This window comes from Copidosoma floridanum, unplaced genomic scaffold, assembly GCF_036245765.1.
Source record: "Copidosoma floridanum isolate Cflo_tuat_1 unplaced genomic scaffold, Cflo_Japanese_pri ptg000007l, whole genome shotgun sequence".
In the NCBI taxonomy this organism is placed as follows: domain Eukaryota; kingdom Metazoa; phylum Arthropoda; class Insecta; order Hymenoptera; family Encyrtidae; genus Copidosoma; species Copidosoma floridanum.
In genome coordinates this window covers 8,681,545-8,693,364 of record NW_028321884.1, presented here as the reverse complement: position 1 = coordinate 8,693,364, position 11,820 = coordinate 8,681,545, and the positions used below count along the sequence as shown (strand labels likewise).

The following is an 11,820-nucleotide window of genomic DNA, read 5'->3' as shown; positions in this document are numbered from 1 at the left end:
GCAAATTTCCAACCACATGAACCGCATATTTTATACGTACATGTACATACACACATATAAATAATGCACACATCTTTTTTTTTTTTAATTATTATTATTTCGTCGTCTCTTTTAATTCGTATCTCGTTCGCTTTTATAATACTTAATTCTTAGAATTATTTTATCATTATCCTATTTTCTTATACATTATTTTATTACACGTATACGGGGGTTCTCGCGTTACATATACACTGATTTACTTTATCTTTCGTTTCGAAATCAAATTATTGTCTGCGGTCACGTAATTTTTGAAAAAATTTTTAAGAAAATCACCGAGTACAATTTAGAGACGTATGGGTACGAATCGCCAATTGGACATCGTTACAATGAGTTATGAGATTATGAGGGAAAATTACGAAACGACACACAGTAATTTTTCTTTGACACCGGGTTTTCATTTGGAAAAATATACGTACACATATTTTAATGCAAAGGCTCTTTTTTCCCCAACCTTGAGATCCGAATCTACTATCGAACGACAAAACGTGCAATTTTTCGCGATTCTATGCACATTATATTATGCTGTAGAAACGTTGCATGAAGAGCTGCTAATAAATTTCTAAAAATTATCATATTAGACTTGACATAAAAAATATCAAAAACTACATCTTGTAAAAAAACTATAGTGTAAATATATACTTGAACTTTACCGTCACTTCGTACATAAATATCATGTAATACTTTTCTCGTTTTTTTACTTTTCGCATGTAAAGAAAAAAAAAAAAAAAAATAAAATAAAATAAAACAAATTAAAGCCAAACGAAACGACTTTTGCAGTCTGGATAGTTGGCACTAATCAGATCTCTTGAAAATACACTATGGCCAAAAAAGGAAGTCTGTCCAGAGTACTGGAATATACCTTTTGGTGAAAGTGCACGAACCAATTCCTTGTACGGCTTAATGCTTATACAATAAGAGAGAGGGAAAAAGCGAGCAAAGAGGTGTTGAAGTTGAAAAAGGATTGCATCATGCTCGCAGTAAGCTTAGGTTTTCAGGGTGATTATATTTTTTCGCTTATCACGTACAAGAGAGTATTGTGGCCTTACACGACTTTTTCAATAATATTTTATGATCAGCGCGTGTGATGGATGCGTTTTACTTTTTTCGCTCTTAATTTCTATATATAGACAATTACACTAGCCAAACTTGCATACTTACAATAATTAACAATACTGTCCCACCTGTCGTCACATACAACTGTCGGTACAAAAATTGAGTTGCTTACATTTTTAATATCATTACTTTTTTTTTTATTTTCAAGCACCTGTCGATGAATGGGAAAATATCACACGTGTTGAGAAGAACAACGAAACTATTGTTGTCTGTCGTATTTGAACATTTTACATACAGTAACATAATTTTTTTTTTTTTTTTTTCAATACACTTGTACATAACACGTGTTTATGAAATTTTCTTTTCGATTTTGTTTGAAAGGTAAAGCGAATAGCCGATACATCTAGCTGTATTCATTCAATGTTTCATATTGTTTTGTTTAAACTTGTGGTTTATCAGACACTTAGTGCCGTATGTGTTGTAAAAGGTCGTTTAAACTCATACGTTAGATTATATATGATCATGCATATAAAAATTAACTATGCAGCTAATTAAAATGAGATCGTATTTTTTTACATTCATGTCACAAAAATTTCTGCAGTTTAAATTGACTCGTTAAAGAATTGTATTAATAAAATAAAAACAAATCCTTCAAAATTTAAAATCGAAAATGGGTACTTGAAAGTGTGAAAAGAATTGTTCATGGGGTGTCTTTTTATGCACTTTGTAGCGCATGTATGTTTCTACGTGCCTTTTAAAATAAAATTTTTATGAATTATATGTACAATACAAATTGGTACGAAAAATTATAAGAATATAAAAGTGTTTTTTACCTATTTTGTTTCTTTTTAATTATTTTTCAATTTGTACAGTTTGGCATCTGAGTTTTCACAATTTTCTTACACCAACTATGTAACAATAACATTGAACTCTCGACGAAATATTCATGCAATTTTTGTAAATACTGCACCTACATTATTTAAAAAAGGTCCAATGTCAGCTACAAATTTTTTCCATTTTTGCAATTAAAGCATTGTTGAGCTGTATTATAAAGAATTTGTATAACAAACAACTAATAAATAATAAAAATATTTTTTCAATAATTTCAAATTAATTATTTCCAAACAAAACAAGTGAAAAAATTTCTATAACAAATATAACAAATTTCTATAACAACTTTATAAAACCAATACTTTGCCGATGTTTTTTTGATGGTTTCATTTTATAAATTATTTAGCTTTTGAAAAAATTCGACAACCCTGTAATCCTAAATTGAAAGACTATCTTTTAAGAGCGTTTCTAATATATTTTTTTCGTGATTTCGTATTAAACGTTACGGTAAAAAATAAAACGCTATTGCCTATTTTTGCATCCAACCAGCAGATGGCAACTCATGCATCTACACTACGTGATTAAAAATTGTAAATTAGCGATAAAATAAGCTGAAAAAAAAAAATATTAAACAAATTAATGCTCGACTAAATCTAAATCACTGTTGTGAGCATTTCATTATTTTCACGAATACCGATTGTTACAACGATGAATATTTTCACATTCTCCTCACACAACAGCATACATCAATAAATTGTCCCGCGCAAATACGTAAAAGTTTCACTCACACTTTCCTAATACTGTCACTTACCATATTATAATCACGACATTGAATTTGTAACGGGATGTATCTCGGACCAATAATGTATCATATATCACGTTCGTATAGAATGTTTCGTTAAATATATCTACTCTCTTGTTACCCAAAACACCCCCTATATAAACCTACACCTGCAAGCAACGATTCTAAAAATATCTTTTCCAAAAACGTATTCTCTCTGCTTCTTTTTACTTCAATATTATACCAGATGCTCAAGAAGGAGAAGCCCAAACTCCTGCACTCTGGTTGCATACCGGTAGAAGATACCCTAGCCCCTGACACCCCATAATCATCATCCCGCTCAGAGCAGCGTCTCCTCGGACGATTGCTCGGAGCGCCGGGAGCGCGGGGAGCCGGCGAGGGCGTGGTAACGTATAGCGGGCATGGTGGCCGAGCGCCTGGGGCTGCGGAAGGAGCCGGGCCAGCTCGCGCGGCTGCAGCAGTCCGACGACGCCGGGGAGCGTCAGCCCCCGCTGCCCGAGTCTCAGCAGGAGCACTCCTCCCTGAGCCGGCCCGAGCTGCCGGGGCTGTCAGCGCCGCCGGTGCCGCTACCGGCCACCGCCGGCCCGAAGCCGATTTTCTCGTAGGGGAGCACGCGACCGCGCAGGGCGCTCGGGTCCAGGCTAAGGGCGGCCTTGAGCGTGCTCCTACTGCGGATGACGCCGTTGACGGGCTCCTCCTCGACGTTGCCGTTGCACGAGCCCGGCGAACGGGTTTTCGCGTCCCTAACCTCCACGCTCTCGCCGTGGTTGCCGTTTTGCCCGACCTCGGTTGTGAGGCCCGACGACGACGTTGGCTCGATCACGTTGGCGTTGGGTTCGCTTTGCTCCGGCTGGACAAACCATAAACAATAAACAATACCAAGGGGGGAGGAGGAGGAGGAGGAGAAAAAACAAACAAAGAAGACGTACTGATCTGTTGTCGCAGAGCTCGGGCTTGGCGTCCGGGTCGAGGGTGTAGTTGTTGTGCTGGGGGTCTAGGCACGAGTTCTTGTAGTCGGGCGACGAGCTCATCTTGCAATCGTTGCAGTTGACGTTGTCCTCCTCGTGCTCGAGCTTAAGAGCCGCGTAGACGATACCTTGGGGCGGTTGTTGTTGCTGCTGTTGCTCGTTGTTGGCTCGAGTCTCGGCCTTGGCCCGGTAAAAGACGCGTGGCTGCATGTAGCCGTGCTTGTCCAACTGCGAGCATGCGTGCAATTTTTGATGCGTCCCAAATCTACGTGTGTGAGTATACATATATAAGGTACAGTGTAAACTCACCCCGGCTTGGATGTCGATGCAGTCGGTATCGGAGGAGAGCCCGGGTATGGAGATCTCCCGATCGACGAGCGGCATTATGTCGAAGCTGGGCATGGGGCTGTTCATGACGTCGGGGTCTTGCATGCACAGCTCGATTCTACGCACGATTTCCTCGAACTTGGGCCTGTCAGTGGCCATGGGATGCCAGCAGCTCAGCATCAGGCCGTAGATCGGGTCCGGGCAGCCGGCCGGCTTCGCCAGGCGCCCCCCGTGGGCCACCAGTGTAACTACCTCCCGGTTCGAGCAGCCAGTGTAGGGCATGTAGCCGAACGACATGATCTCCCAGAGCAGTACTCCAAACGCCCTGCAACGTTACATTACATTGTCAACTTAAAACTTGCTTCTACAATGTGTAGGCATTTTAGGGTGAAATTCAAGTTACAACGCACCAGACATCGGTCTTTGAGGTGAACATGCCGTCGATGAAGCTCTCGGGTGGCATCCACTTGATGGGCAGCATGGCGTTGCCGCCCTTCTTGTAGTACTCGCTGCGGTATATGTCCCGGGCCATGCCAAAGTCAGCGACCTTGACCACGCGCCCCGGATGGCTCTTGCAGGTAAGGAGACAGTTGCGCGCCGCTATGTCGCGGTGGATGAACCGGTGGTCCTCCATGTACTTGCAGCCCTGGGCCACGTCGAGAGCCATCGACAGCAGGTCCTTCATCGTCAGCGACGTCGGTAGATCCTGTAAAAACAGAGTCGTGCAGTTATTACGCAATAAGTGTTATAATAATAAAATATGAAAGGTATAGGTGTCTACTGTACCGATCGGGGGCGCTCCTCGCGGAGAAAGTTTTTGAGATCGCCGCCCGAGAGGAGCTCGAGGATGATGAAACGCGGGTGCTCGCTGAAGGAGACCCCGATGAACTCGACGATGTTGGCGTGCTTGAATTTGCTCATTATGAGGGCCTCCATGATGAAATCTGCCTCGGCTTGCTGGGTCGACGAGACTGGCAGTGTCTTCACCGCCACCTCCATGTCGCCCTTGAGCGGGTCGCGTCTGATGCCCTGGTAAACCTCGCCAAACGCCCCTTGGCCCAGGGATCTGAAATACACATGGATTTTTTTTTTTTTTTTTTATCTAGATGGAAAAAGGCTGTACATGCATACAAGCTTATACCGACTTGATAAGTTTGATCTGTTCGCGTGGTATGGGCTCGCCGAGCTCCTTGAGGTTGTGCAGATTGTCGGCAAAGTCGTAGTTTGGGTTGAACTCGGACAGCATCGTGTTGGACACTGTTCTCAACTCCGTGCCATTTTCCATGAAAAAGGCATTGCGGTGCTTCGACTGGTGCACCTTGCGCGCCTGGTAGCGGTTGTCTACACGTGGACATGCGAGATTATTTCCCATCGAAGATGTATTATTCAACAATCGTGATAATTAATACTTACACAGCAGGAGACAGAGACAGGTGATCGCGAAGGCGAGCACGACGCTCACGCATATCATAAATATCATGATGGTCTTGTGGGTCGGGTCTTGCTCGTCGCCCAGGGCTGCAAAACAACGATGAGTCGAGTGAAATAAATAAATAAAGTATAAAAAGATGGTTGTTTGTTTTTTTTATGGAGAGAAGAATAATCAAACGGTACTCACTTAAGCATGACTTTTGGTTGCCGGCGAGGTTCCATCCCTGAGGACAGATGCAGCGCACCTCGCTGAGGTACTGGTCGAGCGCCATGCAACGGTAATCGCAGCCACAGCCCTGGATCTCCGGCACGACGAAGGCCTCGCCCGGTCCGCTGTTCTGCTTTTCCGCGTCGGCGACGTACAACAGTTCCGGGTGGGCGTACGAGTAGCCCCCGGCCCCGTTGCCAGAGGGCTCGTGTCCTGTGTCGCCACCAGCGTAGCCGCCACCACCTCCGCCAGACAGGCAACCACCACCACCTCCCCCAAAGCCCCCGTCGCCGAAGCCGTGCTGGTTGGGGCTACAACCGATCCCACCCACGCCCCCTTGGGTCAGAGCCATCCCGTAGTGCACGTCGTTCTTTCCATCGGGCGTCCCGGGTAGCCAGCCACCGCCACCTCCTACGTGGTGATTGGTAGAAAAAAGACACGTATGGGTATATATTATATCGTTGTAGCGATGGTGGTTATATAGGTATGGCAAAAACAATAGATGGGCTCGATTACCCGCGTATCCTCTGAACGAGGTGCCGTTGACGGGCTTGCGATTCCCGGTCAGTATGCCCTTGGCGTCCTGCTGATCGTCCTGGAATTGCGTCGAGCCCAGGCCACCCCCGCCACCGGCAATCAGAAGAGGTAGCTGCTCCCCGTTCTCCTTTAACTGTGAAAAAGTTCGCATGTTAAATAATCTAGTTCATGGGATACTCGTAAATAAGGTATATATTGTTTCTCACCGTGAAAACGTAGGTGGCGCCACCACCGCCGCCGCCACCGTCGCTGAGCTCGGTTTTCTTGACCTCGTGAATTTTGTCGGACGTGAAGTTGGACTTCATCTTCTGGCACGTGTCGTCCTTGCGGCCTAATTTCTACAAACAGCAACAGAGAGCAACAACAACGGTGAAAGTATATAAGTATCGCGTGTAATACAGCTATGGCGTTTGAAGAAAAATGGCCACGAACCTTTGGACACGCGTCGGTCCCAGGCTGGCCGATCATGAAGTACAACTGCTGGCCCTTGACGAGCTCGATTATACCCTTGACCATTGCACCTAGCGAGATCCCCGTGGCCAGCGCGCCGATACCACCCCGAGAACCGGTTGCGATGATTCTGTTGACATGATGGAAATTTGTGCCATACGAACAAGAAAATAAAAGCCTATGGCGTGCGAAAGACCAAAGAATTACGTGTAGTAGCCGCCACGCGGTGCAATCCAGCGCTGGATCCCCTTGGAGCGGAAGGCCGCGTCGCCCCTGTCGGCGGACAACTCGGACAACACTTCGACGTCGGTGAGGTTGTGCGCCTCGGTGCACTGCTCAGTCGTGGGCCCGAGCCTACCGGTTTGGCCGCACGCGTCGACCACTGTCACTGCAACGCATCGACAAAATTGTTTACTTGACGTATATGCACATGATATATTATATACATTGTTTGTTTTGCACGATCTTACTCGAGGCGTTGACAAAGTCCGGATGCCTGGGTGGGACGTCGTTGATCTTCTGGTCGTAGTAATTAAAGTCCCCGACAACGGATGCCGGCACACCTGTGACGAACAATCACGGGACAAGATGACCCTTTGGTATATATGTATACCCTTTTAACCCGAAAACAGATGGCTTGCGTTGATGTATGTATATGTATATATTTACCCAATCCAAAGCACTCGGGACTGAGGGAAAAGTCGTCGATGGCGACGAGGCCGTTCGACCCGTAACCCTTGACGGCCTCGAAGAGCAAGTAGTACTTGACCCGCGAGTGGGGCAACGAGTATGTCATGGTTTGCCACCTGCCCCCGGTATTCTTGAACGACCAGAACAACTTTTCGCGCTTAGTCTGGTGGGGCAGCAGCTTGACCAGCCACAGGCCAAGCGCCAGGGTGTTCATGTCGACCTGGTAGTAGACGAAGCGCACCTTGCACGAGTTCACGTACGGACTGGTCGGGTCGCCGTGGTAGGCCGGCATCGGGTTGTACACCGGGCTCTTGAGCTCGGCCTCGCTACCGAGCGACCCACCGTTCGTCATTTCCACGTAGGCGTAGGTGCCTGATTTTTTTTTCAACAAAAGGTATACGTTGTACACGTATATATGTATAAGGTATTACTTTCACGGGTGGAGAGTCGAGTATAGTGAACGCGTTACCGGTGAGGTTGCGGTACGTGTGGTCGGCGATGGGGCCCATCCTCTGTCTGTTGGCCGGTCCCCGGCCGAGCTTCCACTTGACGTTCTCGTTGACGTTTTCCCAGCCACACCAGCCGGCCTCGAAGTTGCAGCGCGCCTCCTGGGGCAGCTTGTCTGACAAACCACGCGAGCAATACGCATGAGAAAGGGAAACAAAAAGAAAAAAGGAAAAATGGCACTCACTGCAATCGGCGGTCTCGTCCTCGGCGTCCGGGCAGTCTATCGTAAAGTCGCAGACGTGCTCGGGTTTCAGGCAGGTGCCGTCCCTGCACCTGAACATGCTGTCGGTGCACTCGCGGTGCGAAAAGGTACGCTGCTCGGGAAAACAGTCGACCAGCCGGATGTTGTCGACGCCGATGCTCGAGTTGTCGAAGGGTAGCTTTATCTCCAACAGAATCCGAAACTCCTGCCTGTTGTCGCCCAAGTTGATTTTCATCTTTTCCCACCTGTACGGGCGCTCAAAGCGCGAATCGTTACTTTTTTTTCGTCGAGCGAAATTACACGTTATAGCACGAGGGGAATCGGATGCGCGGAGTTGACAACGATATTATCCCGATTGAAACTCAATATTCACTCCCCTCCCCCCCCCCCGTCATCTTCCGTTCCGGGTGTCGATACTCGAGTCGTCCGTCGATAAAATTAATTACATGTCCCCCCCGCTGCGACTTGCTCCTCCCCAGCCATCCTTGGTTATATTGAATTCTGCGCTTTGCCCCGTTACGCGTACAGTGGAGAAATACAATTTCCACCGATAAACTCGTATAACGTCGTAAAAGTATGAAGTTCGTGTCGCTTTGGGGGAAACACGGTGCTGGGCGTAAATTATTATATATCTCGGAGGAGGGAGGAAAAAAAAGCTCACCTGGCGGTGTTGTTGCCGGGTCGCTCGTGGGCGACGACGTACGTCTTGTTGATGCCGTTGTCGGTCTCGATAACGAGGCTTATTTTCCCGTGGGCTATCTCGATCTGGTAAACCGACAGCTCCAGGTAGCACCGGGCTCCGGTCCGCGGTATTATCTTGGACCACAGGTGGGCCGTCGTGTTGCCCGTCAGCCACAAAAATTTACCTATGGTCGAATAACCACCAGTTACGCACACACATCAGTCGTTCGAAACTGTACATCGGAGGTGGCTTTGTTTCGTATAAGCTTTACTTTAATATTACTTTCTCTCAAGGCACGTTTCGGTGCTTCGATTATATAATCATGGCAGTTCTCGGGCTCTGCAACTTGGGACTTGTGTATTTTCGTGTACTACGTATTTATAGGAACGTAAAGTATAATTCGCGTAAAACAAAAAAAAATGTATGTATTGTTTATTCAAATAATTGTACGTTACATTAGGCAAGAAAAACGGGCATAAACTGCATGGCGTTAAACGTTAAAAACTTAATCTAAAAGTAAACAGCAAAATGTACGGTCGCGTGAAGATGATGCGTGTCAGAAGATTGGGATGAGCTCGTTTAGCAGCTAATGTAAAAATAAACAGTTCGAAGAGGGGATGGGGAAGATCGTGCATGGGAAAAGTACTTTAGGCAACAGCTCACAATTTTGAATAATTTCGTCTTAAAATATTATTTTAGGTGACGCCGAGTCTGTTCCCGCCACCCGTGCATATAATATATACTACGTGAAAGGTAATCACGGATGCTGAAGAAACGGGGCTAAAATATCATTTTTTTTTTTTTCTTGTTACTCTTTGGTTTGTGCACACGGGGCCAATGAATTTCGAGTAATCCCATATTGTACACGTCAAAGTGTTGGTACCATTCATGGTAAAATGGTCCCTGAATTTGTAAGCGTTGAAATGGAGATTGTCTTAAATAGAGAAGAAAAAAAAAAAAAAAGTATAATTGCACAATTAAGAGAAGAGATGTATGTGGGCTCACCCATGCGGTTGTTGCTCGCATCGACAGTGGGGCCCCGCTCGTCGGGCGCCAGCCCAACCACGGAGAGCACCTCGAAGGTGTCGTTCTTCCAGAACCACTCGCAGGTGGGCGTACCCCCGGCCTTGAGCCCGACCTCGAGGTCACAGGCACCGTGGCCGGTCGACGGCTGCTGCTGCATCATGAGCTCGCGCAGATCCGCTATGCCCCGCGCCGGCCGAGACGCCCTCGCGGCAAATGGCCCGATTGACCAGCAGCCCGTCAACGCGCGCAGCACAAACACGTAAAGCAGCAGTGGCCGCCCGCGCGACGACGACTGCCTCAGCATCGCGCCAGCTTAGTCTCTTCTCGCTATGGCTTATACTTTGGCCACACTCCCCCCCTCTCTATCTCTCTCTGCACAAGTGGTATGTCAGTGCGATGTCATTCACCGCAAGTTCATCCGAAAAACAAATTACTACGTGTATGGAAAATCAAGTACTTTCCACCACTGGGTCAACCCTCAAACGCGAATAAAGCCGAATCTACGTTTTTAGTGGGCGAGGCTTCGACAATGACTAAAAAGGAGCTCGCAAAACGGTCCGAACGAGCATGAGGGACTGACCACTCGTTGCGAGACGCGCAGAGGTGTCTAGAGCTCTGCTGTTGGCACTGCCCGGCCAATTGTCGGTTTCCGGTCGAGCTGATGAGCTGTTTCGGCCTCTCCTGCCACAGCCATGGCCACTCGGTTGCGTTGGCCCGAGAGTACTGGAAAAAAAAGGAACCTATGGGGAAACAATATACAATAATACATCCGATCAAACTGGTTTTTCCGATGATGAAAGTCCGGAACTTTGGTCCGAGCAAAAAAGTCCAATGGGTCTCCGAGAGGGACCAGCGGAGACCCCCGGGTGATGGAATAAACGCGGGTACTAATTTATTTGCCGTGCATGCATGCGCACACCCAATTGAAAACGGATCTCGGGGTTAATTTGTACACCGCCGAACAATCGCGATGGAGAGAAGGAAAAAAAAAAAAAAAAAAAATTCCATTCTTTTGGGGAAAATTCGATATGTCGCAGAGCGCCTCGCGGTGAATACAAAATAATGCCCTCTCTCTCGCATTTTGTGCTCCGGGAGGGAAACCAAAGGAGGACGAGAATCGTCCCGTCGAAATAACCACGATTGTATATATATATACAGTATATAAATGTAAGGAAAAAAAAATGTGCTTTCGCGAGTGGGATGAAAAAAAAAAAAAAAGGGGTCACGGGGCGTGTAATTAACGCGCGCGTCCACCGATGGAAAATAACTTTTCCAATTAGTTGCGTTCTCGAGGAGCGTGTAGATACGCCAAAGCACTAGGAAATGATATATCCTCACTCGGTTCAAGGACGATACGTGCCGTCTCTTGTGCCAGAGACCGAAGACAATATTTCAACAAAATCATCTTTGCGCGCGTGCAATTTCTCCTCGCGAACTCCGGGATTGTATACCGTTTTGAAAAAAAAAAAAAAAAAAAAAAAAAAAAAAAAAAAAATGTCGGTTAAAGAGTGACGTTGTCAACAACGCTATATGATACATTATATACATACATAGCCTCGTGGAAAGGAAAAATAAATAAAACGTGCGGATAGATTGGCCGCCCAACCGCAAAGACAGAGAGACGATCCACACCGGGAAAAGAAAGCAAAGACAAAAATGCCAATAAACCGAAAAAGCTCCGTGTCCCTCGATCGGACTTGTGGCACATATATATGTATACGTAATGTGTATCTCCCGGCCACTCGCGTATCTATATATACGTATACACACACGGGAGGGTGGTAAACGCGACACATGTGATTTTCCCGCTTATCGATTTTCAGCAGGCAAGCTCCACTCTCTCCGACAATAGCTGCGATGCTGCGCGTGTATACCCTAACATCATAGGCCAGCCTATATAATTATACCGCGTATACGATATTCACGCGCATTGTGTCGTACTTTTATACCAATGAAGCGGAACTTTTACCAATTCGTGTGTTGTTTTTTATACGATACCTGTACTATGTACTGTAGAGGTGTTTCGTATATAAATGATGTACCTACACGCGTGTGATGAATGTGTCA

The 11,820-nt window shown here is 46.4% G+C and overlaps 1 protein-coding gene across 1 annotated transcript; it reads right to left on the bottom strand.

Annotated features, from left to right (window-relative positions):
- Positions 1-3,227: 3,227 nt before the first annotated feature.
- Alk (Anaplastic lymphoma kinase) lies at positions 3,228-10,095 on the bottom strand. The gene is made up of 18 exons (XM_089588902.1): positions 9,733-10,095; positions 8,707-8,911; positions 8,028-8,290; positions 7,806-7,958; positions 7,316-7,708; positions 7,117-7,209; positions 6,854-7,034; positions 6,629-6,776; positions 6,403-6,534; positions 6,176-6,329; positions 5,639-6,070; positions 5,434-5,538; positions 5,166-5,361; positions 4,807-5,086; positions 4,431-4,726; positions 4,003-4,345; positions 3,655-3,921; positions 3,228-3,575 (listed from the first exon to the last, which is right to left on the bottom strand). Exons 1-18 carry the CDS (start codon positions 10,055-10,057, stop codon positions 3,228-3,230), a joined length of 4,314 nt encoding a protein of 1,437 aa, XP_089445028.1. The 5' UTR covers positions 10,058-10,095.
- Between the last annotated feature and the right edge of the window lie 1,725 nt (positions 10,096-11,820).